Here is a 24,951-nt window from a genome sequence, read left to right as displayed (position 1 = left end):
TTGTCAAATTACATTAGCTGAATAATCACAGAAGAAGAATCATTCTTAGAGTGTATTTGATTTAATTTCTTTTCCATTGACTAGTATAGTAGGTATTAATAAAAATGCATATGAGCTGATATTTTTGTCTTCTAAACTTGTATGTGTTTCAAACCTAATACTTTTGGGAGTTACTTTTGGGGTTGTTTGTTTTTTGTTTGTTTTTTTTTAAAGCTAACCTGCTCATTTTCACAGAAAGAATTCATTCATTCTCTAAAACAAACTACCTTGTTGTCTTGTAGACAAGATCAGATATTGCAGCTGTATTAACTGAGGAAGATTATGTGGACAATTTAAAGAAACTTTGCAATATTCTTTATGCATATTAAAGAAAAGCAGTAAACTCTAAGATTTCTATCAACTTATACAGTTATCAGGTGTCACTGTTTGTTTGTTTATTGTCTGATTGATAGTGCCAGACTAATGACCCCCTAGAAAGACTGCAGAAAAAGCAATTGAAGGATCACTGGTTTATACAGCTGCCAGTACTTTTCCCGAGCTTTAGTTCCCCACTTTGGGGGAGCGAAGAATAACTACAGCAACTGCTACGCAAAATATGTTTTTTGTCAAAGTCAAATTCTGTTCCAAAAGTAAAATGTCACTTCACAATTGTACTATTTGATAATTTCATTTTATACCGATTTCCTCACCCAATGTTAACGTAATGTGTATAGCTACACAACTGAATAACCCCTATAACTAGTATCTGCACAATGCAAGTAGAATCTATAATCATTACTTTGAATCTATAATTATCAATTACTTATTTCTGTTCTCTCCTACTCCAGTTCTCTTTTTGGCATGCACTGGCGATTATTATAGTACCTAATACAGGCCATCTTTATGTCATGAGCTTATTCATCCTTCAGAAAACCGTTTATCAAGAGACTCATAATTTATTCACTTCTTTCAATTGATGCATGCGATATTAATTTGTGAATAGTTCGTACTCAGTGGTTTGATAAAATACTTCTATTTATTTCCACACAGTAGTTTGTGAAGCATTTTATATATTTATAATCATATTTCTGAGTTTAGTTTATGAATTCCTAGTCTTGCTGTTTTTTTGTTTTTAATTAAAAAAGAGGAAGCAATTCAGAGTAAGTTTTACAAATGGCTAACTGATTACTGTTTCTACATTTAGATTCAAAGGATATTAATACAATATTACAATGTAAATAGTCATTTTCTCCACCCTTTATAGATTAAAATTTGTGTGTTTACTCCAGGGTGGATTTGATTTAAATCACTAGTCAGGAAGACTCGATTTAATCATGGATTTCTACATAAAAGTGCATTCTTGTTGGTTGTTATAACCTTAATACACAATCTTCACAACTCAGATACAGCTGTAGGTTTAATTTTTAGACGGCACACACTATACATTTTTCAAAATAAATCACTTCAAAACTTTTCAGATTAGTTTTACAGCTATATCAGAAAATTAATGATTGTTTGGTTATTTCATTTACCAAAGGTAATTGAAGCAGATATTTATGAAGTCATTGGGAGGTGGACGATCTCCAATTCAACACGTTAATCATTAATATTTGGAGGATTATTTTGCCATGCTGTATTAGGAGGAGAACATCACCAGACAGACATTTACATTGTTTTATTTAACTATTTCTCAGCTCTATATATCATTTATGTATTTATTTAAAAACATTTGTGCTGTTAACAAGCATGTTGTCTCTGGAGACACAAATCCACAGTTTGAGAACTGCAAAACCAAACTTCTCTGATGGTGTCTTCTAGACCAGGGGTAGGCAACCTATGGCACGCGTGCCAAAGGCAGCATGAGAGCTGATTTTCAGTGGCACTCACGCTGCCCGGATCCTGGCCACCAGTCCGGGGGTTCCGCATTTTAATTTAATTTTAAATGAAGCTTCTTAAACATTTTAAAAACCTTATTTACTTTACATACAACAATAGTTTATTTATATATTACAGACTTTGAGAAATGTATATATTACAGACTTTGAGAATTTATATATTACAGACTTCTAAAAATGTATTACTGGCACGTGAAACCTTAAATTAGAATGAATAAATGAAGACTCAGCACACCACTTCTGAAAGGTTGTCGAGCCTTGTTCTAGGCTGAGTCCCATAGGGTAGATAGAAAGATTAGCCTAAACAATCTATACAGAAGCCCCTGGAACACCATTAGATTGGGTCCTTAATTCATGAACTACTGGAACTCATTTACAAAACTTTTCTTAAAACATTACATGAATATATTGTCTCATACTATAGAATTAGAATTTATAATCCCTATTCTATGATGAGATATCTTTGAGCTAATGTATCTTAATTAAAACTCTCTTTAGACAGGTTTTGTTCCTACCCCAATTAATCTGCACAAGGGCCAGTGACTGCTCTGCTGTGATTGTGCTTTATTAATTTGAATATTGACTTGTAAAGGCAATGGAAAAAAATCAATGTTGTATTACATTAAGCAGAGGCTGACATTCAGTATTAAAGTCAGAGTCTGGATTAAATTCTGCCATGCAAGGCATCTTTTTAAAAAAAAATGTTTAGAAACAATGGAAAGCATTTCTTGCTTATCTTGAACAAGCAAAAAAGTTCAAAAAATAGTATTTAAAACTGCTACTTGAAACAAATATGAAAGTATTAATTGCCATTTAAAGCATAAGATTTCATCATTTTAGTTTTCTCAATACTCTGAGATTCTTCCTATAATGTAACACTCTATGGATCACAACTGAGCAAAAACTGGAATTTCCATCACAGGGGAGGTTTCAAAATTTCAACATGTTTTTGTTCCAAATTGGGACAGCAAGTCAAAATATCAACAGTTTTTGCTGAATGAAAGTTTGCAAAAAAATCTATTCAGAAAATTTAAAATGTTTTCTCTCAATACTTTCTACTAAAACAAAATGTGTCAACATTCCTAAATCAAAATATTTCATCTTGAGTCAGTTTAGACATTGAACATCTACTTAAGGTGCCACAGTGCCTCATGGGAGCTGTAGTTTAGTTGCCTCATGCCCTCATTCTTCCCTGTGCACAGGACTTCTTGCCTGGACTACATTTCATGATGCACCACAGTCACATGACTCCCATATATCATGTCATAACTGGATGGATAGGGGGGCAGGGTGGAGAATTGCAGTTCATCAAGGGAGATGTAGTCTGGCCAAAGAACCCATCCTATAGAAGAGAATGGAGGCATGAAGTGTCCAAATTACAATTCTCTATGGCACTTTAGGCAGAGGAAGCTGAAAAAACATCAATGAATGCATCAAGTGATGGGAAGAGAAGATTTTATTTAATTGCTTAGACACCAATGATGGGAGCCTAACTAATAAACAAGAGCAATTCCAATTCCTCATTTATGATCATAAATTCAACTTAGTTGGTATTACTGAAATCTGATTAGAAAATTTACATGATTAGAAATTTAAAAATTGCTGGTTATAATCTATTTAGGAAGGAAGGATGTAGAGGCAAAAGGGGAGGGAAAGAAGCAGTCTTTACAAAAATGGTATTGCCTGTTTCCAAGTCACTGACAATTTGGAAATAAATGATCTTGAATGTTTATGATCCATGTTCTAACACAAGATATGGTACTAGTTGGTGTCTGCTACAGACTATCAAATCACACTAGAGAACAGGATGACCAGCTCCTTAGCCACAAACCCAGAGTCCAAGCCCCAACACCTCCCACAGGGCTGAAGCCAGGAGCCATTGGAGCTGAAGCCCTGATTCTTGAGACCCCACCCCCGCAGAGCTGAAGCCAGGGCTGAATTCCGGAATCCCAAAGCTCTCCATAGGGCAGAAGCCCTGAGTCAATAGGCAGAGTTAGGGTGACAAAGGGGTGTTGTCCCCCCACGCCCCTAAAACTACAGTGCAAGAGCAGGGCAGTCCCGGGGCAGCTTCACCCACCCCCTGCACCTCCTTCTCTCCCCACCTCCTGATCAGGTCAGAGCCGCAGTGTGGGACAGCTGCTGCTCTGGCTGGTGCCATGGAGCAGGCAGCTGTGGTGTTCCCTCGTCTCCTGCTGCTGCAGGGGGTTGAAGCTGCTCCTCAGCTCCAAGCCCCTTTGCTCACACAACCAGTCAGAACTGCCTGGATCAGGAGACCTGGCTCTGTGGCTGGAAGAGCTCTCGGGGAATAGGGACCACAGGGAAACCCTCCCAGCACACAGTACCTAGCTACCCCACTCCCTGCACCCTGAGCTATCCCCCTGCCTGCACACAGTCCCTAGTTACATCCTCCCTGCATCCTGAGCTGTTTTCAAACTTTTTGAGCTGAGCCCCCCACCTTTGAGTTATAATTTTTGGTTACACCCACCCCCCACAGCCCTGACAGGGTAGGTGGCACTCCCTCCCCGGACCTTGCCAAACGGAGTTGGCTCGAGCCCTGCTAGCCCCTGCCCACCCAAAATAGAAGTCAAACTACACCTATGCCCAAGTTCTCACCTCCTCTGGCTCAGAGCCTCAAGTGCCCTCCTACCCCGCTGGACCCTGGAGTTTTTAATAGTATGTTGTGGGGGAGAGGGGCCTCAGAAAGAAAAAGGTTGAGAATCCCTCCTCTACCCCACCTCCCATTGACCTCAGACATAGGGAGCACAGTCAAAAGAAATGGGCTATTTCTGGAGCACCTGTAAGCTCCAACAAATTTCCAGATGCCAGAAATTCCCTTTGTGGCCATCGGCAGCAGTCTCTCTTATAGTTGACTATTTTAGGGGAGTAGGATGGCATAAAATTGGCCTCAGCATTTGGGAGCTGCAAATAGCTCCTTTGCACACATCCTTCCTTTACTGTGCCTATTGCTTCTTAGACACATCTACGAATCCACCCAATACATACATGCTTTACAAATGCATTGTTAGGATAATTTTTTTTATTGATATAGGACCAAAAGCTACAACCAGAGCCTTGCTGTGGTAGACACTGTTCACATATGTTAAAAAAAAAATAGTCCCTGTTTCAAACAGCTTATCAACATGTGACAAGAAGAAACAGGCTGGGAAAAAACAAACCAAGTGGAATACAAGGGAAGCACAATGTTACAATTATGTTTAGCAGCCTTGGTGCAATAACTGCCTAGACACTGGTGGCACAATAAGTTCACAATGCTTTGTAGCAGTAAAGCATTAAATACGTAGTATTTTTCAATGATTACCTTAACTATAGCCAAATATTCTGACATTTTGTTTTATATAAAAAGCTCTACTTTCAACGCCTTTGCCAACTAAAATCAATATGGCAAATGTCTTTCTGTAATTCTTTGGTAGCATTTATTAAAACTGATATGTTCCCAGACAGAAGCCAATTAATAATGGTAATGGTTTAACTATAAAGTAGGCATTTCTACTATACAAAAATAGGAGGCGTTACTAAAATTGGTATATAGTTCCCCTAAGATAGATATATAATCATGATTGTATAGTTTATAGTTAGCAATTTATTGTAATAAAGCTTTTTTAATGTAAACCGTTTGTATTTATTGGTATAACAAAGCTACAGAGAACAACATCCTTACACCTTTTCTAACATTTTAGTCCAAGTTAATGCAAAGCAGGGATCGACTTTTTACAAAAATATACTTTTCAGAGTTTACTGAGGTAATTGCTCTCCGGGACTTTGGACAAGACTGTTATCTCTTTGAAGACTGTGATTTCTTTGAAGAATATACCTCATGAAGAATATGCTTCTTTCTGTATTAGGTGACAGGTATTTTGACTACAAAGTTCCTGGTAACAAAACTACTCTAGACCATAACTATACTAATATAGTTGACTTTTCCCCTATCAAAAGGGTACAGTATCTTAGCTCCTGAAGCCAATGAGAGGGACCATTGATATAACTTTTATAGCATACGTATTGTTCTGCCTTGGGAACCAGATTCTCAAATGTTTGTTTTGGAATCTATAATTTTAATGACTAGTGCATAATAAAACATACAAAGAAAAATGCAGTATATTAACGTCGAATTTTAAATAAGCACTTCAGTTACAGAAATCTCTAGTTGTAATGTATTTGGTCACCGAAAATAAAAATACACTCATCTGTTTGCCTAATACTAATCTAATCCATATTAGTAGAACTTTTAGAACAGCGACCATTATGTGAATTTAAAAATAAACAGAATTCTCCCTTCCACATTGCCAGTAAATTTTACTATTTACCAAATCTAAAGGCAATGCTTGAAAAAGTAGATTTTCCTCTCTCATTGCCCTACTGAAACCTTCCACTGTATGTAAACAAAAATATTCTCTCTACAGTCTTAAGAGTAAAAAGGAAGCCCTTCACACGGCGCACAGTTAACTTGTGGAACTCCTTGCCTGAGGAGGTTGTGAAGACTAGGACTATAACAGTGTTTAAAAGACAACTAGATAAATTCATGGAGGTTAAATCCATTAATGGCTATTAACCAGGATGGGTAAGAAATGGTGTCCCTAGCCTCTGTTTTTCAGAGGGTGGAGATGGACAGCAGGAGTGAGATCACCTGATTATTACATATTAGGTTCACTCTCTCTGGGGAACCTGACATTGGCCACTGTCAGTAGACAGGACACTGGGCTGGACGGACCTTCAGTCTGTCCCAGTATGGACATTCTTATGTTAACAATTAAATAAAGTAATTTCATCTCAAAGAGGAAAACAAAACAATGCATTTAATAAATTAAATTAAATGTTTCTATAACTTTCACTAAAACTGTCTTAATGCTAAAATTTAAAGACAGCTCAAAGTTATTATGCTGGAATGCATCTCAACAGTGTTCAGAAACAGAGCAAGAAATGAACTAGATAACTTACTTGGCATCCTCTTAGATAATGTATTTTGAATTTATGTTAAGGAATGCACCGTAAAACATGTCACTTTCTGAATCACAATAGTAGAATTTTATCTAAAAATAGCTGTCATGAGAAATACATCTACTTAATGTTGTCTTTATGCACTATGTTAACACTTACTGACTCCTTTCCCTGTGGATTCTTAGTCTTAACTGCTGAGAATTTTTGGAAGGTGTATATAGAACAATGAACAATAAAATATCCTCTTTCCCATCACTAAATATCACAGCATATGGTGCGCTAAAGCTCTTCCTGATTATTTGCAGTTAGATCAAGATCAACACTAATATTCTGTATTTATTTTTTTAATTGAAATAGATAACATGATTAAGGCTATGTTTTAGTCTCGGGTATTTTTAATAAGTATCAGGTCACAGGCAGTAAACAAAAATTCACAGCCTGTGATCTGTCCATGACTTCTACTACATACCTCTAACTAACACCTGGGGGGGCTGCCTGGGGGTGCCACTAGTGCTGGAGGGAGGAAAACTGTGTAATAAAAGTGCTTTCTTTTCTACTGCTTATGTTTTTAACATGGAATATAATTTACATTTAGCACTATGAAGAAAATGAAAAAGCAACTTTTGGATTGACAGCAAAGGGGAAAAAAAATGTACACACACTTTTGGAGTACTGCTCCAAATCATCACTTTAAATCAGTCCAAACAAGAACAGTGATAGGGCATTCTTAAAACCTAACTACAATTGTGCACAAACAGAGATAAAACGTTCATCCTCAAGTTTATACTGTATAGTAAGAAATGAAGTCACAGTAAATATTGTGGGCCAGATTCTGTTCTCAGTGGAGTTACTCCAGATATACATCAACCTAACAGAGAAAAATCTAGTCTTGTATATTAACTCTTATAAAGGGAATACTCTGAGGGAAAGAACAGAGGGGAGAATTAAATATGTAAACCTCTTACGTATTGAGAAAGAATCCAGCTTGCACTCTTACCTCTGTTTTTAACCCCTACAGAGGGGTTCATTAGATAGCTGCTCACAAATTAATTCTGATTCCTAGACTTAAGTGAAATGCTTGATACCGTATATTTTACTATAGCTACATGTGGACAAAGGAGAAAGGAAATGGAAGCTGTTGAATTTCGAGAAGAGTTAAGCAGAATACTACAAACTGAGAAGTGGGGTGAAATCTGTTCATACATAGAACACTAAGGCTATATCTTCATTGAAAAAAAAGTGTTTTTTACAGCAGGATAACTAATGCCCCTTAGCTATCCCGATGTAAATGCTAGTGCAGCCACAACACCTGTAGTTACTATACCCATAAACTACAATGCTAAATATATTTCTAAAAAACTTTAAATAAAACTAAGGTTTATTTCTGACAAGAAGAATACTATACTTTCAGATAAAAAAAGGGTGTGGACAACTTCAACACTATTTTTTTTTTGTTTCCTTATTGATTTTTACAATAAAATAGTAAATAAAGCTGTAAACTCCAGTTTCCTTCCAAATTTATCAATAGCCTGAATTTTTTGTTTTATCATCTTCAGAATCTTCAAGCTTTCTTCAGTTTTTATGGACCAATAGAAGCATTGTGTTGATCATTAAATGACACCATATTTGCTCATTTGCAGAGCATATTTTACATTCCTGCACTGCTGCATCTCATCTGACACACAGCCAATGGCAGCACTTGCATCTCTTCTGTAAACTATAATTGGTTTGAAGAAGAGTTTGTATTTTTTTTTAAACAGTTAATCCCTGAAATGTCAAAGTTTAAAAAACAAGCTGGACATTGTTTCCTTGATCATTTGTAGCACTCCTTATAATACTGCACATCCAGCCTCATTTATCATCGTAGCCCTCTTTATAGATATACACAGAAACAGTTTCCTCTTTCAGACTTCATATCTAGCTTTAAACAATAGTCAGACAACACACTTCCCCAAAAATATATAGTTCTCTCTCTCTCACACACACACGATTAGCTAATTATAAACTTTTATTTCTAATATTAAACCCTTGCATTTTTTTTTAAACTGGTAGATTATTAAGAATGAGGCACCCAATTCTCTCTCAGCTATCACTTATAATTACAGAAATTACCAATTTCTTTAAAATATTAACTTTTTAAAATGCTTTCTTTAAAATATACTTACAAAAATGTGATAAATATATTTTCCCTGCATCTGCTAATATTAAAAGATTATGCACAAAACTGTAGATCAAAGTGACAAATTTAAATAAAGATTTTAACAATCCAGAGAATAACCACAAACAGATTTTAACTATGCTAGAACAGGTCAAATAGAGGATGTAAAAGACTATGACTATGTTTCTGTAAAAATTCTACATACCCAGTAGATCTCAACTATTTTTTTCTTTTGGGCTTTTATTTGGTGTCGGGTCTGCTAAGGCTCTACACCAACTCTCGAACAATAGCAGAGTACATCCCAAAGTAGAGATTAATATTTCAGAAACAGAGTATTTGGAGTGTCACTTGTTCATATGGTATTTACAGAGCTTTCATCCACTCTATTTTTATGTCTACTTCTGCTAATTATTTTTCTTTATAAACATCTCATCCATACCTTATCGTGGCATTTGTGCTATACAAACACTGACTCTAGATATGAAGACAGGTAGCTTCCTCTAAGGAAACAAAGTCACTTAGACAATGCTAAAGACTATGAAAGAAAAATTAAGAAAAAAGAAAGAATTTAAGTATATCTATGGTGCATGCAGCCCAAGTTCACCCAAAGATTGTGAATCCCAAGGCCATTCCCATCCCCAGGTTTATTGCATAAGACCAACCAATACTACTGATCAGCCTTCAAAATAAATCAAAGCAGGGCTAGAAAACTTTTTCACATACAAGGCGGGGACAATATGAAAGCTAAAGAGGGAAAAGACAGCACACAATATGAGGTGCAAGGAAATGCTAGTGAGAAGCCAGTCCCTATCATTAGCTTCTGCAAAAAAAGAAGGCTTAGTATTCCTACTATGTGGTCATCCCTGGATTTTTCCGGTGATCTCCACTTTCACATAGACCTTTGGCTACTAAGTGTCTGGTAAATCTGAAACAAACACTTTCCCATCTCTAGGTGTTCTTATTTTCTTTATTTCATCCCAGAATCTTAAGGAGAGAAAGTATCTGCTACTCCCTACTCCTCATTCCTGACTGCAGTGAAAGAAGCGGGAGATGGCACACTGGAAATCTCTTGCGAAAATATCATCCTTGATCATCTTAAAAAGTCTTTGGTTTTTTTTAAATATAGTTTTCCTGGTACATATTCATTGAAAAAACATGACTAGAACTGAATTTAGTGTCAAGCAGCTAGTGTAAAAGACTGTAATTTCCTCCCAAACTGAGGCAGAGATATCTTCATAATATACTGTAAAAGGGCAATGCAAGAATTAAAATATATATCTGTATTGGCAAAAAATGCAATTCTTTGAAGAACTATCATGTCTGATGTCAGTTATTTAGACCAGAACAGAAAAAAAAATAGACTTGCACTAATGAGGACGTAGTTTTCAAGCTATATACGGGGAAAAGTGTGTTCAGTGAAAAGTATCTTTTAAAAAATATTACTATATTCAAAAGCAAAAGTGAGCAAGTTACCCAATTTTGCAAAGCTTTATAATAAAAATGAAAAATCACGTGGCAAACAAAGCTGCCATCTGAACTGTGATCAATTGAGGCAGCAGACAAGCAAATGTTGTTTAGTATTTTAGTACCTGAGAGGCTCGAGGCTTCCCAGTGTCCCATCCTTCCCACTCCCTATTCACCTGACCCTTCCCCATCCATCCACATTTATACCCCTCCCCATTAACCCCCATCACTACACTCCAGCCTCCCTCTCCTCATTTCCACCTACTCTTCTACCCCCAATCACCTACCCTTCCCAGCAACCACTGCATGTATAATTCATTTTCTTTTCAAAAATAGTTTTGGTGACTTCTAAATATTCTGCTGTACTCAGATTAAATTTCCCCAAAATGAAAATGCTCCATACTGGAGCAACATGTCTCTTTTTTTTAATTATTATTTCAAAATTTTGCTCTGGGTTAGATTTGAACTCACAGTGATTATGGGGAATGCAAATTCATTGGCTAGAACATTTCCTTGAAGCCGCACAACTCTTGTGAATCTTAGGTGCCTTACAAAACTGGGCTTTCCAGCTCTCTGCATATGTGTAGTATAATTCATTAGGTGCTCAGGCTTTAGCAATGCTTGCTGGAACACCTATCTGGAGAAGCAAACTATATGTAATCTGATTTCCCCCAACAGGTTAACAGATGTCACGCACTTTGTTGAGGTAACCCTCAACCATTGGAGAACCTGGTACAATCTCAGCCCTGGTTTATATCTATCTGTGTTCAAAAATTGGTTACCAGAATAAGTGAACTGTAAGAAAAACTTTTTTTTTTTTTTTTTTTAAATAGAGAACTATATTTCAGGAACCTTTTGTTCAAATAGCCCCAAATTTAGTTCACTGACCCAAACCACATACTCCTCTGAGGTATACAATTTCAGGAGAATCCAATTAGTCTAAAATTTCAGAGCACTCTGAACAGTAGCACTATAAATAGAAAGCTAGTCTTAATCTTAAACTATATTTGTTGAACTATGTCATCAGACTAGACTTCCTGCTAGGAAGCTCAGTTGTGAAAAAAAGGCAGCAATCATTAATACACGCCAGAATAAGAGAGAATATAAAAAACCAGAAAAAGGTTCTAAAAACAGTTTTGAACTTGTTTTTATTTTCTTGATGAAAACCTTTTGCAAGTAATTAGACTTGATTGATACACTACTTAAAGATATTGTAAGAGGATTTTTATCGGAATCTAAAACCACATAAGACCCCCTAAGCATCTAATAACCCCTAAAATGTTTATACAGAAATACTCCAAAACAAAAAGGTTACATCAAAAGCTTCCATGTACACAGGAACACTCTTTTGATACCTTCATATTAGATGCCTCAGTTTCCAGTTTTGTAAGATGATTTGAGTTGTCCTCTAGTTCTTGTCGAAGATTTGAGTTCTCCATCTTTAGCGCCTCAACTTGCTTTAACAACTGATCATATGAAGCTGCAGCCATCCTGGGCTACCCCTGAACCTAAAAAACACAACAGAAGATTTTCAGTGTTTCAGAAAAAAAAGAATTGTGAATTTTGAGGTAATGCTACCTCTCTTCCCCAGTTTCTAAAGTTTAATATGAACATTTATTAAATTACTAAATTTATACTCAGTATGACAAATTCAAGAATGAAAGACTTACAAGTTGTTAGAAGTTTTATATTTGCTAAATTTAAAAATACATAAATAAATTGATCAGGAAATATGTATTTAGATATATGATGCAATATCCATTACTATGGCTGCTGAACAAGAAGTTAGAGAAAAGATATGGGCGAATGTCTGCGCCTTAGTTTTGTGAGGACAAAAAGTAAAGTAAGTGAGAGCAAATAATGCTCTAGGTTTTAGGGAGACTTAATGACATCAGGGAAGGCTGCACATTACACATGACGGGTTGACAAGTAATTGGCAATTTGGCAATTACCTAGATATTTATATCATGCTCATTGCTGTGCAATGTAAGCAACAAGAGGAAAGATGTGGTCAAGGTAGTATGAAAGCCATTAGGATAATATTCTTCGTTCTTTGTGTATGACCTGAGTAAAGACTTATTAACAGCTCTTTTTTAGAATAATTAATAAGCATTTATAAACTGTTCCTGAAAGACAATCACCTACAAATCCTATGAAGCCACTGGGATTTGTGGGTGACCAGAAGCTCTCAAGATCACGCTTAAACAGTTATGGAGACTGTGGGGCAAAGGATAACAGACAAACATTCAAGAGACTTAAAACAAAACATCTTAAAACAGTATTAAATGTAGCAGCAGTCCCAACAGAGAGATTTTGCAACTACAGCAGACTGTACTTCTAGAGATCCGCAATATATTTCCAATACTATGTGTGATCTGATTGCATATCAGCCGAAATAACTGATTATTCTTAAAATTAAGATATTACACACAGAAAATAGGGAAGGGGAGAGCAGGAAAGGTAAGAAATGACCAGAAGGGTTGATTACATTATTAGTAACATTTTTATCAACAAAAGCTGTAACTGAAATATTACAAGTTAACAAAACCACTAGCAAATCTACATGGATTGGTCAGTGGTCTTCATTTGTGGGAAAGTAATGATATTTGTGATTCCAGCCCAAGATAGCACCATTTCCATTCACCTATCTAAATGCACGTTTTTCTGTAATAATACTATTGCAAAACCTCAAGCAAATTGTGTCCTATGATGACTTTAATAGTTAACACATGGTAATAAATGTGCAACAAACATTCAGTAGTATGAAGTAATGTAAATAGGTTGGTCAAGTTTGATGTATTTCACAATGAGAATTAACCTTTTAATCATCTGCTATTCAGTAGAGAAACAGCAGGCTTAACATTTCAGATATGCACACATCATCTTATCACTTTGCCAACCTTACAGAAAGAATTTCCTATCAGAATATGGCATAAAACATTAAACCTACAACTCAAAAGAAAAATATAGAAGGCTTAGAAGTTGGTATATTCATCTTCTAGTCATGACTGTGCTACTTTGGGAATTTCCTTAAATCTAAAATTTCAGATTTAAAATCTTGTCTTAAATACACTGCATACAAGGACAGTCTGCAAACTATTCAGTATTTTCAGAACTGTAACCAATACCACCTAAAAAAATAATTTGCTGTAAATTTCCAGTATACACTTTGAAAATTCTCCCTAAGAGATCTAAGTTTAGCTCACTTAACAAAAAGTAAGCCCACACTGATGATTGGCAGAATAGGAAGAAAAGTACATAGATGCTATCTGATAAACCTTTTTTCCCCTCTGATTTTAGGAAGCAAACTTTCACATCCTAATCATCTCACCTCATTGAAGAAGCTGGGCTAAGAAGGGGATGAATCATTTGAGGAACTTACTGCAGTGAGAGGATGCAAGAGAGTGTCCTGGAAAAATCCCAAATACTAAATTTCTTCCATGATGTGGTCACATTAGGCATGAGGCTCCATTTTGGATAAATTAAGGCACACTAAAATCATTAGTTTGACTTAATGGATTCTGTACTGATAAAAAGTTAATTCTACCTAAAAGGCAGAGTGCTGTTAAATAGATTGTTTAATCATCACATGTGATGTTACGTGAACATACAAATATTTACATAAAACTGTGCACACACACTCCCATTTTACATTCTTTGTTTTACACATTCATTCATTTATTTGTTAACTACCTGCCTACCTAAGAAATAAAACTAATAAATGCAGTATTCCTTTTCTTCCAAAATATAGCTACAGTGAGCAATCCCGCACTAGTCCTGCACTGGACTAAATTTATGGACTTTTCCATCCCTAATTTCTACAAACAGTATTTTACCGGTCCTTAAAGCGTGTAATGTCAACACCATGTCAGTGTTCATTTCAGGTTATACGATTATACCAGGTGGCAAATTAAACTGATCATTTGTTGGACTTTGAAATGTCAGGAAGACAGACACCAAACTTTGCTATCTGTTTATTAAAGAATTGCATTTTAAATTTCATCAACAGGTGGTGGTATTATGAGTACTGAGAATCTAGTCAGGTTGGTCAGTGGTTGGAGGGAGGAGGGTAATGAATATGAAATCAAAGGTCAAACTCTGCCAGTCTTGCTCATGGTCTTTACTCAAGCATGTAGTCTCCTTGAAATCATGGGACTAGTCATATAAAAGTTATAAGATCCCCAGAATTCAATGGAGAAAAATAGGAGATGAGAGGATCTGAATAGAGTGGAAGGAATGGTAAGTGGATAACCCTGATTAAGAGATTCTGAAATAAAAAATGAGCTCAGTTTGTTTGTATTTTTATGGGAGGTGGGGTGTTAATCAGTAAAGTTCTAATAATGAAAATATTTTAAAAAAGCAATGTACCTTTTCTGATATTTATCACAAAGGAAGGAAAAAAAAATAGAAGATTGTTCTGTATACCAAAACTCAGTGAAATCTGAAACAGGCTGTAAATTGCGTAGATTAAACGCAACTCAAATTGCTTATAAGTTTTAATATAATCAGTCCTAAATACAGTAAACAATATTAGCCTTTAAGGTGTCTTTGGACATTATAAACTGTGGGGTAACTTTTTCAAGTGAAAGGGGGAAAACTTCCACTCCTAAAACACAGCAATAAAAACTGGTTTATTTTTTTCTTTCAGAAAGTCCCTCAACAGTAGGACTACGTACTGAATGCTCTCAAATAACCAAGTTAAGAGGGGCATGCAGCACATGGTTAATTTGAAGCTTGCTTTTCCACACACTGATCTCAGATTAATTTAACTGAGCCAGCAAGTCTCAGAGCTGAATTTAAAAATTGACTTCAGCTGTCCAATTTTGTTTAATTGCCTCAAATTGTTGCTATTAAGCAGAAAGCCAATATAAAAATTAAAGAGAGTGGGTTCTCAAAAAACCTGAAGATTCATTGAAAGCTGAGGGCTTTGTGGAAGTATGTAATTTTCATGGAGGGGGAGAAATGCATTTCAATACGGTCTAAACATTCTGTTTTGACATTTTGGAATAGAACACTATAATGTAAAATCAATTTCTAAATGAAAAATTGACTTTTTAATTTAAAAAAAATTCAAAAACAGAACAAAACATTTGATAGACATGAAAACACTTGATAAATATTTCCTTTCACCAGACATTTTGAAAAATGTTGGTTTTGTTCTTTTCTGGAATGATTTTTTTTTAAACTTGTAAAATTTCCCATGAAACAGAAAATCTGGTTCTCACTCAATTCTACTATTCACATTTTTTCAGTTTCCAAATTTCTCCATTTTAGACACACACTGATATTTATTAGCTTGCTTCTATATTTCTGTTAAATCTTGAAGAAAACCTTGTTTGAAGAAACTCTCATACCAGTCCACACACAGAGGGTTATTGTATGTATATGCAGGGGAGTTATGGAGCCATTAAAATACTGGACGTAATAGCTATACTCTTTTTTCCTCAGCAAGGCAGAAATAATTCCTTAAAACAAACTTAAGAAAAAGAAGAGTCTCTTAGTCTAGAAACCATTATCCCTTATTCAGAATTCATTTATGGAGAAAAAGTGGATAAAACTATAGGGACTTCCAAGCAATAAGCATAGGATCAAATTTCCAAAAAATGCATCAAGACCAGCCTGTCTTGCAAACTAAAGTTACCTAGAAGTGAGGACAGAAATATGCTGAAGACACAATTCCTCCCTACATGATCACTTCCTGTTCAGTAAAAAAGTAAAATGACATTTATGGAAACCCTATACAGTGACAGAGATCCTCTTCTCCTGAGGAGCAGGCTGAGCCAGATGATGCCTGGCCCAACACAGTCTGCAACTATGGCTAAGATCTTTGCTTTCAAATCTGAAAAAACACAGCTAAGCTAATCAGACCAATACCAAATTTAGCAGTTGGAAAAAAGAAAATGGCAGAGCATGGTTAACACCAGTGTTGCCAACTTTTCTGATTTTTATCGTGAGTCTGTCAATATTCAGTGTTTTGCTTCAAGCCCTAGATACTGGAGACAAGTGCTAACATGAGAACCTCAACTTCTATGTTTTTTAAAAATATGCTTTTAGAGATAGAGAAAAGCTTGAAAATGTAAAATGAGTAACCTAATGTCTTAAAAGCCAGAAAGCACATAAAAGGAACTCTACATTTTATTTTTAAATTCATGATTTTTAAGCCAATATCATGAACGTTCAGTGCTGGCAATATTGTTAGCCACCTTTTTCTGTGAATTCCACAATCAGGAAAAACCAAGGCTCTGTTATGATCCCCAAAAAGCTATAATCCCAAGCAATTCACTTTTTCCCCTGTTGCAGGGGGCTCAAAACGTCTGAGAAAACAGACGATCAAGAGTCAGCTCAATGAGGTAAACAAGACTACAGATTTTACAGTATAATCATAGACTCAGATTTTACGGCCAGAAGGGACCATCATGATCATCTAGTCTGACCTCCTGCACACTGCTGGCCACAGAACCTCACCCACCCACTCCTATAACAGACCCGTAACCTCTGGCTCACTGAAGTCCTCAAATCATGATTTAAAGACTTAAAGTTACAGTGAATCCACCATTTACACTAGTTTAAATCTGCAAGTGATCCGTGCCCCATGCTGCAGAGGAAGGAGAAAATTACTGAAAGCTTATATGTCTCTCTGGACTTGCCAGTTATACACCTATCACAATAGGAAAACTTGCAGACCATTTAAGGATCACTTCTCTTCATGTCTATTCTGCAGGAGCGACACTTGGCTATATCATCTGTCATTTTATTTGACACAGGGCTTCAAAAATGTGCCTATCAACTACTAGCTGAAGCACTAAACCACCTCACCAGAGTGAGAAATAGCCTCACTGCCATGTCTTCCAAAAAACAAACAAACAAAAAACAAAAAAAAAAACCACCACCTCCTCCCCATACCCGCTTAAGGGGGCTGAGTATACTTTTCTCTAATGAAAATGTCTAAACAATATTTTTAATGCCTACAGTCCATTAGCAGTTATCTTTCCTTTCACCTCTACTCCATTTTTCAGGTCTTAATATTAAATATACAGTGCTTTTCATCTGTGCATTTCAAAGCACTTTATAAAGGAGAAGTCAGTGTCCTCATATTACAGAAACTACAGCACACAGAAACAAAGCGACTTACAGGAGTAGTAGTAATAGATCAAACAAGTAGTCTGGGACACAGCAGGGAATTAAATCTGACTTTCCCAAGTCCCAGGCTAGCACGCTAACCCTGGCCATCTGGTCTCTCTCTCGCTCCAAGAGTTTAATAATAATTCTTCTATACTGTAACTTCTCCCTCTTACTGATACCCATGTTTCACATCCTCTACAGCACAATGGGACCTAATATCACTGCAACAACCAAATTCAGTGGCAACATTAATTTATTCCATTGCAATATAGCATGCTAATATATTTGTATCCCTTACCTGTCTTAGAACGTCTCTCTCTTGCATGTGCATCAGGGAAAGGGGAGCTTGAAGCCAACTTCAATGGCTCACTGCTCCAGCTACTGACTGCTCTCCACTCTATGCTTCTGGATCTCCATTCTCTGAATGCAAGCTGCCCTGTAGCTCAAAATCCCAGCTCCCCAGCACCTAGCTCCAGTGCACAGTGCAAGGAACAGGCATTTTTAATTAATTCCCTTTGCAAGGAAAGCTAGAAAGCAACAGGTGGTTACAATCTGGTTCTAGAAGGGAAGGGCAACAAAAAACAATTTCAGGGGCCTCCTAACAGCACATTCCATGGAAGAAATGCTGAATTCTGTAGCATCTCGGGAAAATGTCAAATTCCACGGTCACAGAATTAAGCCATCGCTTGAGGCTTGGCTGCAAATTCAGGCAGGTAATAATGCCCTGTTCACCGCAGCATGGCCACTGCGATGATCATGGGCTAAGCTTAAGAGCTTTTCCCTGTACTTAGTTGGAACCACCAACTGTTTTTGCGGATGCCATTCTTCCTGGTGTCCACCAGAAAGAGTCTCCTTGTATAAAAGTCCTTGTTCTACAACAAATCGGGATCGATTAGAAGAGCTGAGAGGCGGTGGGGTGCTCCGTGCCGCCGCCCAAGCTTTCTGAAGGCTGTCATCTGCTTCCTGCTCAGTCTGGAACTGTTCCCTTGAGGCTGGGGACACCAGTTCTTCCCTAGACTGGGGACTTGGACTTGGTCCCTCTGGAAGCGATGTAGGTGATGAGGTTGTTTCCGTTGCTGGTGAACCGCTCTCTGCTGGTGCACCAGGGGTTATTTCAGGCTCTGGCTGAGCCTCTTGGGTGTGGTTGTCTGCTGCTTCTGCCAGGTCAGGCTCGCTGGCGCCCTCTGGTATTGGGGTTGAAGATGGATTTGCAAGCACTGTCGTCAGTGCTGGCACTGGTTCTGGTGCTGGCTGCTTTTCCAGTGCCTGGTCTGGGACTGGAGTCACTGCGGCTGTTTCAGTTGTTGGTGTGGGATCCGGGTCCACTACCTCTGTCTGGATCTCTGGTAACACAGACGGGGCCTCAGTGGACGGCCTAGGAACAGGAATGGGTAGGGAAGCTTGCCTGGTTTGGCTACGTGTAACCATTCCCACTCTCTTGGCTCGCTTCACCTGGTTGGCCAAGTCTTCCCCCAGTCGCATGGGGATGGAATAATTGTCATAGACTGCAAAAGTCCACATTCCTGACCAGCCTTTGTACTGGACAGGCAGTTCAGCTGTAGGCAAGTATACAGCTTGCGACATGAAGGGGTAAATTGTCATTTGGGCCTTTGGGCTGATGAATTTGGGGTCGACGAAGGATTGGTGGATAGCTGACACTTGTGCCCTCGTGTCTCTCCACGCAGTAACCTTCTTTCCACCCACTCTCAAAATTTCCCTTCGCTCCAAGAGTATTTGAGAGGCATCTGGGCCTGGGGATCTTTGGTGTGATGGTGGTGTAATGAACTGCACTTGGTTGGGGTTCTTTGGGCAGTTGGCCTTTATATGTCCCAGTTCATTACACTTGAAGCATCTTCTAGCTGACTGGTCACTGGGTCGAGGTGAGTTACTGGAGACTGGTGAAGTGGAAGAATAGGGTGTCTGTGGCTTTCCTTGGGTTGTAGGATTTATTGTCGGTGTGCCCTCTGGGGTATTCATTCCCCTTGACAGTAGCTTTCTTGCTTTCTGCCACTTCCATCCATTTGGCTCCAATCTCCCCCGCCTCGGTGAGATTTTTGGGTTTTCCATCTTGTATGTACCGTGTTATATCCTCAGGAACACCATCCAAGAACTGCTCCATTTGTATGAGAAGGTGCAGTTCGTCCAAGGATTTAACATTGTTTCCTGATATCCAGGCCTCATAATTTTTTCCAACGTAGTAGGCGTGTCTGGGAAATGACACATTTGATTTCCACTTTTGGGTTCTGAAACGCTGACGGGCATGATCCGGGGTTATCCCCATTCTGAATCTGGCCTTGGTTTGAAACAGTTTATAATCGTTCATTCTGTCCTTTGGCATTTCAGCCGCCACCTCTGCGAAGGGTCCACTGAGCTGTGACCTCAGCTCTACCATGTACTGGTCTTCACGGATGCTGTACCCAAGAAAAGCCCTTTCAAAATTTTCTAAGAAGGCCTCAGTGTCATCACCTGCCTTGTAGGTGGGAAATTTCCTGTGATGTGGAACAATCATTGGCGCAGGGTTGTTAGGACTGGCTGGAGCATCCTGCCTGGCCCGCGCCAAGTCCATTTCATGCTTGCTCTCTTTTTCCCTCTCTTCACTCTGTTTTTGTTGTTTTTCCATTTCTTGTTGGTGTTTCTCCCTCTCTCGTTGGTGGGCTGCATCTTTGGCTGCTTGCTCTCTTTTGTAGGTTTCCTCTTTGGCTGCTTGCTCTCTTTTGTAGGCTGCCAGTTTGATGTTTTCTTCCTTTTCTTTCAGCTCCACCTCTTTTTCTCTTTTTTCCATTTGTCGCCTGTGGTCTCCTTCTTTGATTTGTTCCTCCGCCTCCATTTATGCCTTGGAAGTCATGGTTCCTGTTTTCTTGTGTTGGGGTGCCCTCCGGTGTTTATTGTCTGAACTGCTGGCTCTCTGTTGTGTCCTGGGGTTTGCCTAGCAACAGTGCCTTTTTTTTCTCTAGCTAATCTTTTAAATGTAAAGTAAACCAGAAAAACCACTTTATTTGCATGTGTGTTGTGCTGGGTACTTAACTCTCAATCGGAGTGCTATAGTTTAACAAAAGACCCTGTGTCAACCTTAATAGTTCCTTGCTTAATATGCAAGCCAAACTGCAACTGAGAGAACAGAAAAAAAAATTCTCTCTGGTTCCTTTTTAAAACCAAACTCTTTCTCTCTCTGCTTAAAACCCCTAGCAGAGAAAAAGAAAATAATATTCCTACTGGCTTCTGGATTCTTGTCCTATCCCACCGCTGTCACTCATGTCATAACTGTCCTACTCAGATCTGAACCTTAGAGTTCAGAACATGAGAAGCTAGCACGAAACCTCCAAACTTAATTACCAGCTTGGATCTGATATCGCTGCCACCAGCCAGAAGATTCCAGTGTCTGGCTCACTCTGGTCTCCTCAAAACCTTCCCTGGGGGACTCCAAGACTCAGATTCCTTGAGTCTCACAACAAAGGGGAATAAACCATTTCCCTTCCCCCTCCTCCCCTCCAGGTGTTCCCTCCCTGGGTTCCTGGAGAGATATACAGATTCAAGCTCCGTGAATCTAAACAAAGGGATTCCACCCTCTTTACCTCCTCCCAGATTTCCCCGCCCTGGGTACTCTGGGAGATTCCCTGCTTCAAGTCCTTGAAACACAAGTACCGAGAGACCTAATCTCTCTCCCCTCTCACCCAGAGGGTATGCAAAGTCAGGCTTAGTAAATTTAACACAGAGATTTTCCCCCTCCCTTCGTTTCTTGCCTTAACCAATAAAAAACACTCAAACAGATCTTTAAAAAAAAGCTTTATATAAAAAAGAAAGAAAAAGAACATAAAATTGGTCTCTGTATCAAGGTGACAATATACAGGGTCAATTGCTTAAAGGAAAAAATGAATAAACAGCCTTATCCAAAAAGAATACAATTTAACACATTCCAGCAACTACACACATGTAAATACAAAAAAAACAATATAAACCTATTGTCTTACTATCCTTGTACTTACAACTTGGAAACAAAAGATTAGAAAGCCTGGAGACAGAAAGATCACTCTCAGAGCCGAGAGGGTCACCGAACCAAGACAAAGAACAAAGAACTCACACCCAAAACTTCCCCCCCCCCCCATTTGAAAAAGTCTTGTTTCCTGATTGGTCCTCTGGTGAGGTGTTTCAAGTCACTTTTTGTTAACCCTTTACAGGTAAAAGAACATTAACCCTTAGCTATCTGTTTATAACACCTAGTACAGGAGCTAGCTGTTCTTATTCTTAAGTAGTAGTCTTCCAGCTGGACTCTCCAAATAAATAAAAACAGAATGAGCTCTTCAAAGTTTGGTCCACAGACCAAATTTTATATGAAAGAATGCAGAAATTATATGAAGGAAGAAGTTATGAAACACATTTTGTGCTGCCTGGATTGTGTGCCCCCGGGGTATTTCAAACAAGCAAAATCAGTTTAATTACCTGTTGTTTACCCATAGACTATGTCAATAGTTACCTGTTCCCCTGAGTTAAGTGAACTGAAAAATATTTTCATTACAAATTTAAATTTTTCTTTCAGCTACAAAAACCATTTTATTAAAAAGAAAGTTACTTAAATACTGAATCTTCACATAGGAATGCAGACAATATAAGGTTACAGCAGTTCAGTCAAATACAGGTTTGGCTTTAATTCTTATCATAATTCAAAATACTTTACAATGAGCATAAACATTAAATAGGGCTCTACCAAATTCATGGCCATGAAAAACTCATCAAGGATGGTGAAATCTGTTCCCCCTCCATCCAAAATCTGGTATTTTCTGTACTTTTACCCTATACGATACAGATTTCACAGGGGAGGCCAACATTTCTCAAATCGGAGGTCTTGACCCAAAAAGAGGGAGGGAGGTAACAAGGTTATTTTAGGGAGTTGCAGTATTGCCACCCTTACTTCTGTGCTGCCTTCAGAGCTGGGCGGCTGGAGAGTGGCTGCTGCTGACTGAGGGCCCAGTTCTGCAAGCAGCACTATAGAAATAAGGGTGGCAATACCATACTATGCATTCCTTAATCTGTGCTGCTGCTAGTGTCAGCTCTGCTTTCAGCTGCCGCTCTCTAGCTGCCCAGCTCTGAAGGCAGCGCCACTGCCAACAGCAGTGCAGGATTAAGGATAGCAGCACTGCAACCCCTCCTACAATAAACTTTTCAACTCCTCCAAACACAACTCCTTTTTGGGACAGGATCCCTACAATTACACCACTGTGAAGTTTCAGATTTAGATACCTGAAATTGTAACATTTACAATTTTTAAAATCCCATGACCGTGACATTGACCAAAAAGCACCATGAATTTAGTAGGACCCTATAAATAAAGCTTAGATTTATTACAGCAGAAGTGTTAACTAGGATGCATCAACTACATATTGATCCTAGGTAAATAGCACAAATTTGCTTTTACATCATAAAAGAAATTAGAATATATATAGATATTTTACTTTGATTTTTTTATTGTATTCTCCATACAAGAGTTTAATAAAGCCCAACTGTTAAATACACAATAAAAAGCTGTGTTGTCATTACTTTGTGTTCTTGAAAGTCTTCATCAGCCCTAACTGGGGGAAGCAGGGAGAGGAAGCAGCAGGAAGGGCAGAGAAAGTGGCACACTGGGAAGGGATATCCTCTGCTTACCATCATGCTATGATTTCTAGGCATTTTAAATTGGCAACAGAGGAAATGAACTGGAGATGAACTTTGTGAGATGACATTTAGGTAAAGGATGTGAGAATGTACTGCTGGCAGGTTAGAATTACTTAATGAGTAATTAATCTGAGTAGTTTACAATAAACAAAATGATTCAGTGCAAGACTGATTGTTTTGGTTTTTAGTAAAGATTATAGGACAATAATTTATTTAAAAAATTCTAGTGCGCTTTAAAATTCAATGTTAAAGTATTCCCAGACAATCCAACTTTTTGTGTAAAATGACATTTTCATACAGCCTTCATTTTTGTCTCTCCCAAATCATTCCTAAAAACTCACTCTTTAGCATTTTACACAAAATTGAATGTCCATATTTTAAATTTTAATACAACAAACCCTTATGCCACCAAAAATACATATTCTAACTTGAGGCCAATGCATAACCGCTGTAACCTGTGCCTTTCAGTTTTATATCTTGTCTGTAATCTGTCATAATAGAGACTACAATCCTGCAGATGTTTAGAATGTTTTGTTGTGATTTGTTAATCAGAAAAAAACACACACAAAAATAAGAGTACATGTTTTTACAGAACCCATTTAAACAAAATTTGCAAATTCCAAAACACTAAGTTTTACATACATCCCAGGCCCCCATTATTTCCAAATTTAGGCATTTAAAAATGCCAGGAACTCTAATAACGTTAAATTGCTATGTGCAGAGCAGAACTACAGGAAGTTGCTGGAATATTTCAAATTTTCATGAGCTTTAATTTAGAAAGTGAAGCAACATTAGTGGAACAGCTGTGAGATACTGCACAGATTTCTCAATTTAGTATAAAGTCGAAGAAATGCTTATTGGCTCAAAGATCATTAAAAATATCAAATTGAAATTAAGCAATTTTAGATAAGGATTTTTATTAAGAAAGCCTAGGTCAAGCATAAATAAGAAAATTATTTTTGCAGACCATTTAAAACTAAATACATTACAAACTAAATCTATAATCCATAGAGTCCTTCAAGGCACTGGTCGCAGCCTTCGAATACTAGAGCTGAAATTATTTAGGAATTGTTAAAAAAAGGGACAGAGAATAAGATGGATAATATCTTATTGCCCTTACATATGGTACGCCCACATCTTGAATATTGCATAAAGATGTGATCTCCTTATCTCAAAAAAGGATATACTGGCATTAGAAAAGAGAAGGGCAACTAACATGATAAGGGGTTTGGAACGGGTCCCATGTGAGGAGAGATTAAAGAGGCTAGGACTTTTCAGCTTGGAAAAGAGGAGACTAAGAGGAGATATGATAGAACTATATAAAATCATGAGTGGTGTGGAGAAAGTGAATAAGGAAAAGTTTTTTACTTGTTCCCATAATATAAGCACTAGGGACCACCAAATGAAATCAATGGGCAGCAGGTTTAAAACAAATAAAAGGAAGTAGTTCTACACACAGCGCACCGTTAACTTGTGGAACTTCTTGCCTGAGGAGGTTGTGAAGGCTAGGACTATAACAGGGTTTAAAAGAGAACAAGATAAATTAATGGAGGTTAAGTCCATTAATGGCTAGTAGCCAGGATGAGTAACGAATGGTGTCCCTAGCCTCTGTTTGTCAGAAGGTGGAGATGGATGGCAAGAGAGAGATCACTTGATTAGTACCTGTTAGGTCCTTCTGACAGTCCAGTTTAGTGGCATTGGCCACTGTCGGTAGTGTGACAAAGTTCC

General features: G+C 37.8%; 1 protein-coding gene across 6 annotated transcripts in view; it reads right to left on the bottom strand.

Annotated features, from left to right (window-relative positions):
• The window catches only part of APC (APC regulator of WNT signaling pathway), a 193,452-nt gene that overhangs the window by 129,524 nt on the left and 38,977 nt on the right, over positions 1-24,951 (bottom strand). For all 6 annotated transcript variants that reach the window (XM_050945539.1, XM_050945544.1, XM_050945540.1 and 3 more), the window contains one exon: positions 11,808-11,960. In XM_050945539.1, the coding sequence (XP_050801496.1) occupies positions 11,808-11,942 (135 nt within the window). In that variant the 5' untranslated portion in view covers positions 11,943-11,960. The remainder of the gene's footprint in view (positions 1-11,807; positions 11,961-24,951) is intronic.

This window comes from Gopherus flavomarginatus, chromosome 3 (genome assembly GCF_025201925.1).
Source record: "Gopherus flavomarginatus isolate rGopFla2 chromosome 3, rGopFla2.mat.asm, whole genome shotgun sequence".
Lineage (NCBI taxonomy): Eukaryota > Metazoa > Chordata > Testudines > Testudinidae > Gopherus > Gopherus flavomarginatus.
This window is presented reverse-complemented; position numbering and strand designations above follow the sequence as displayed.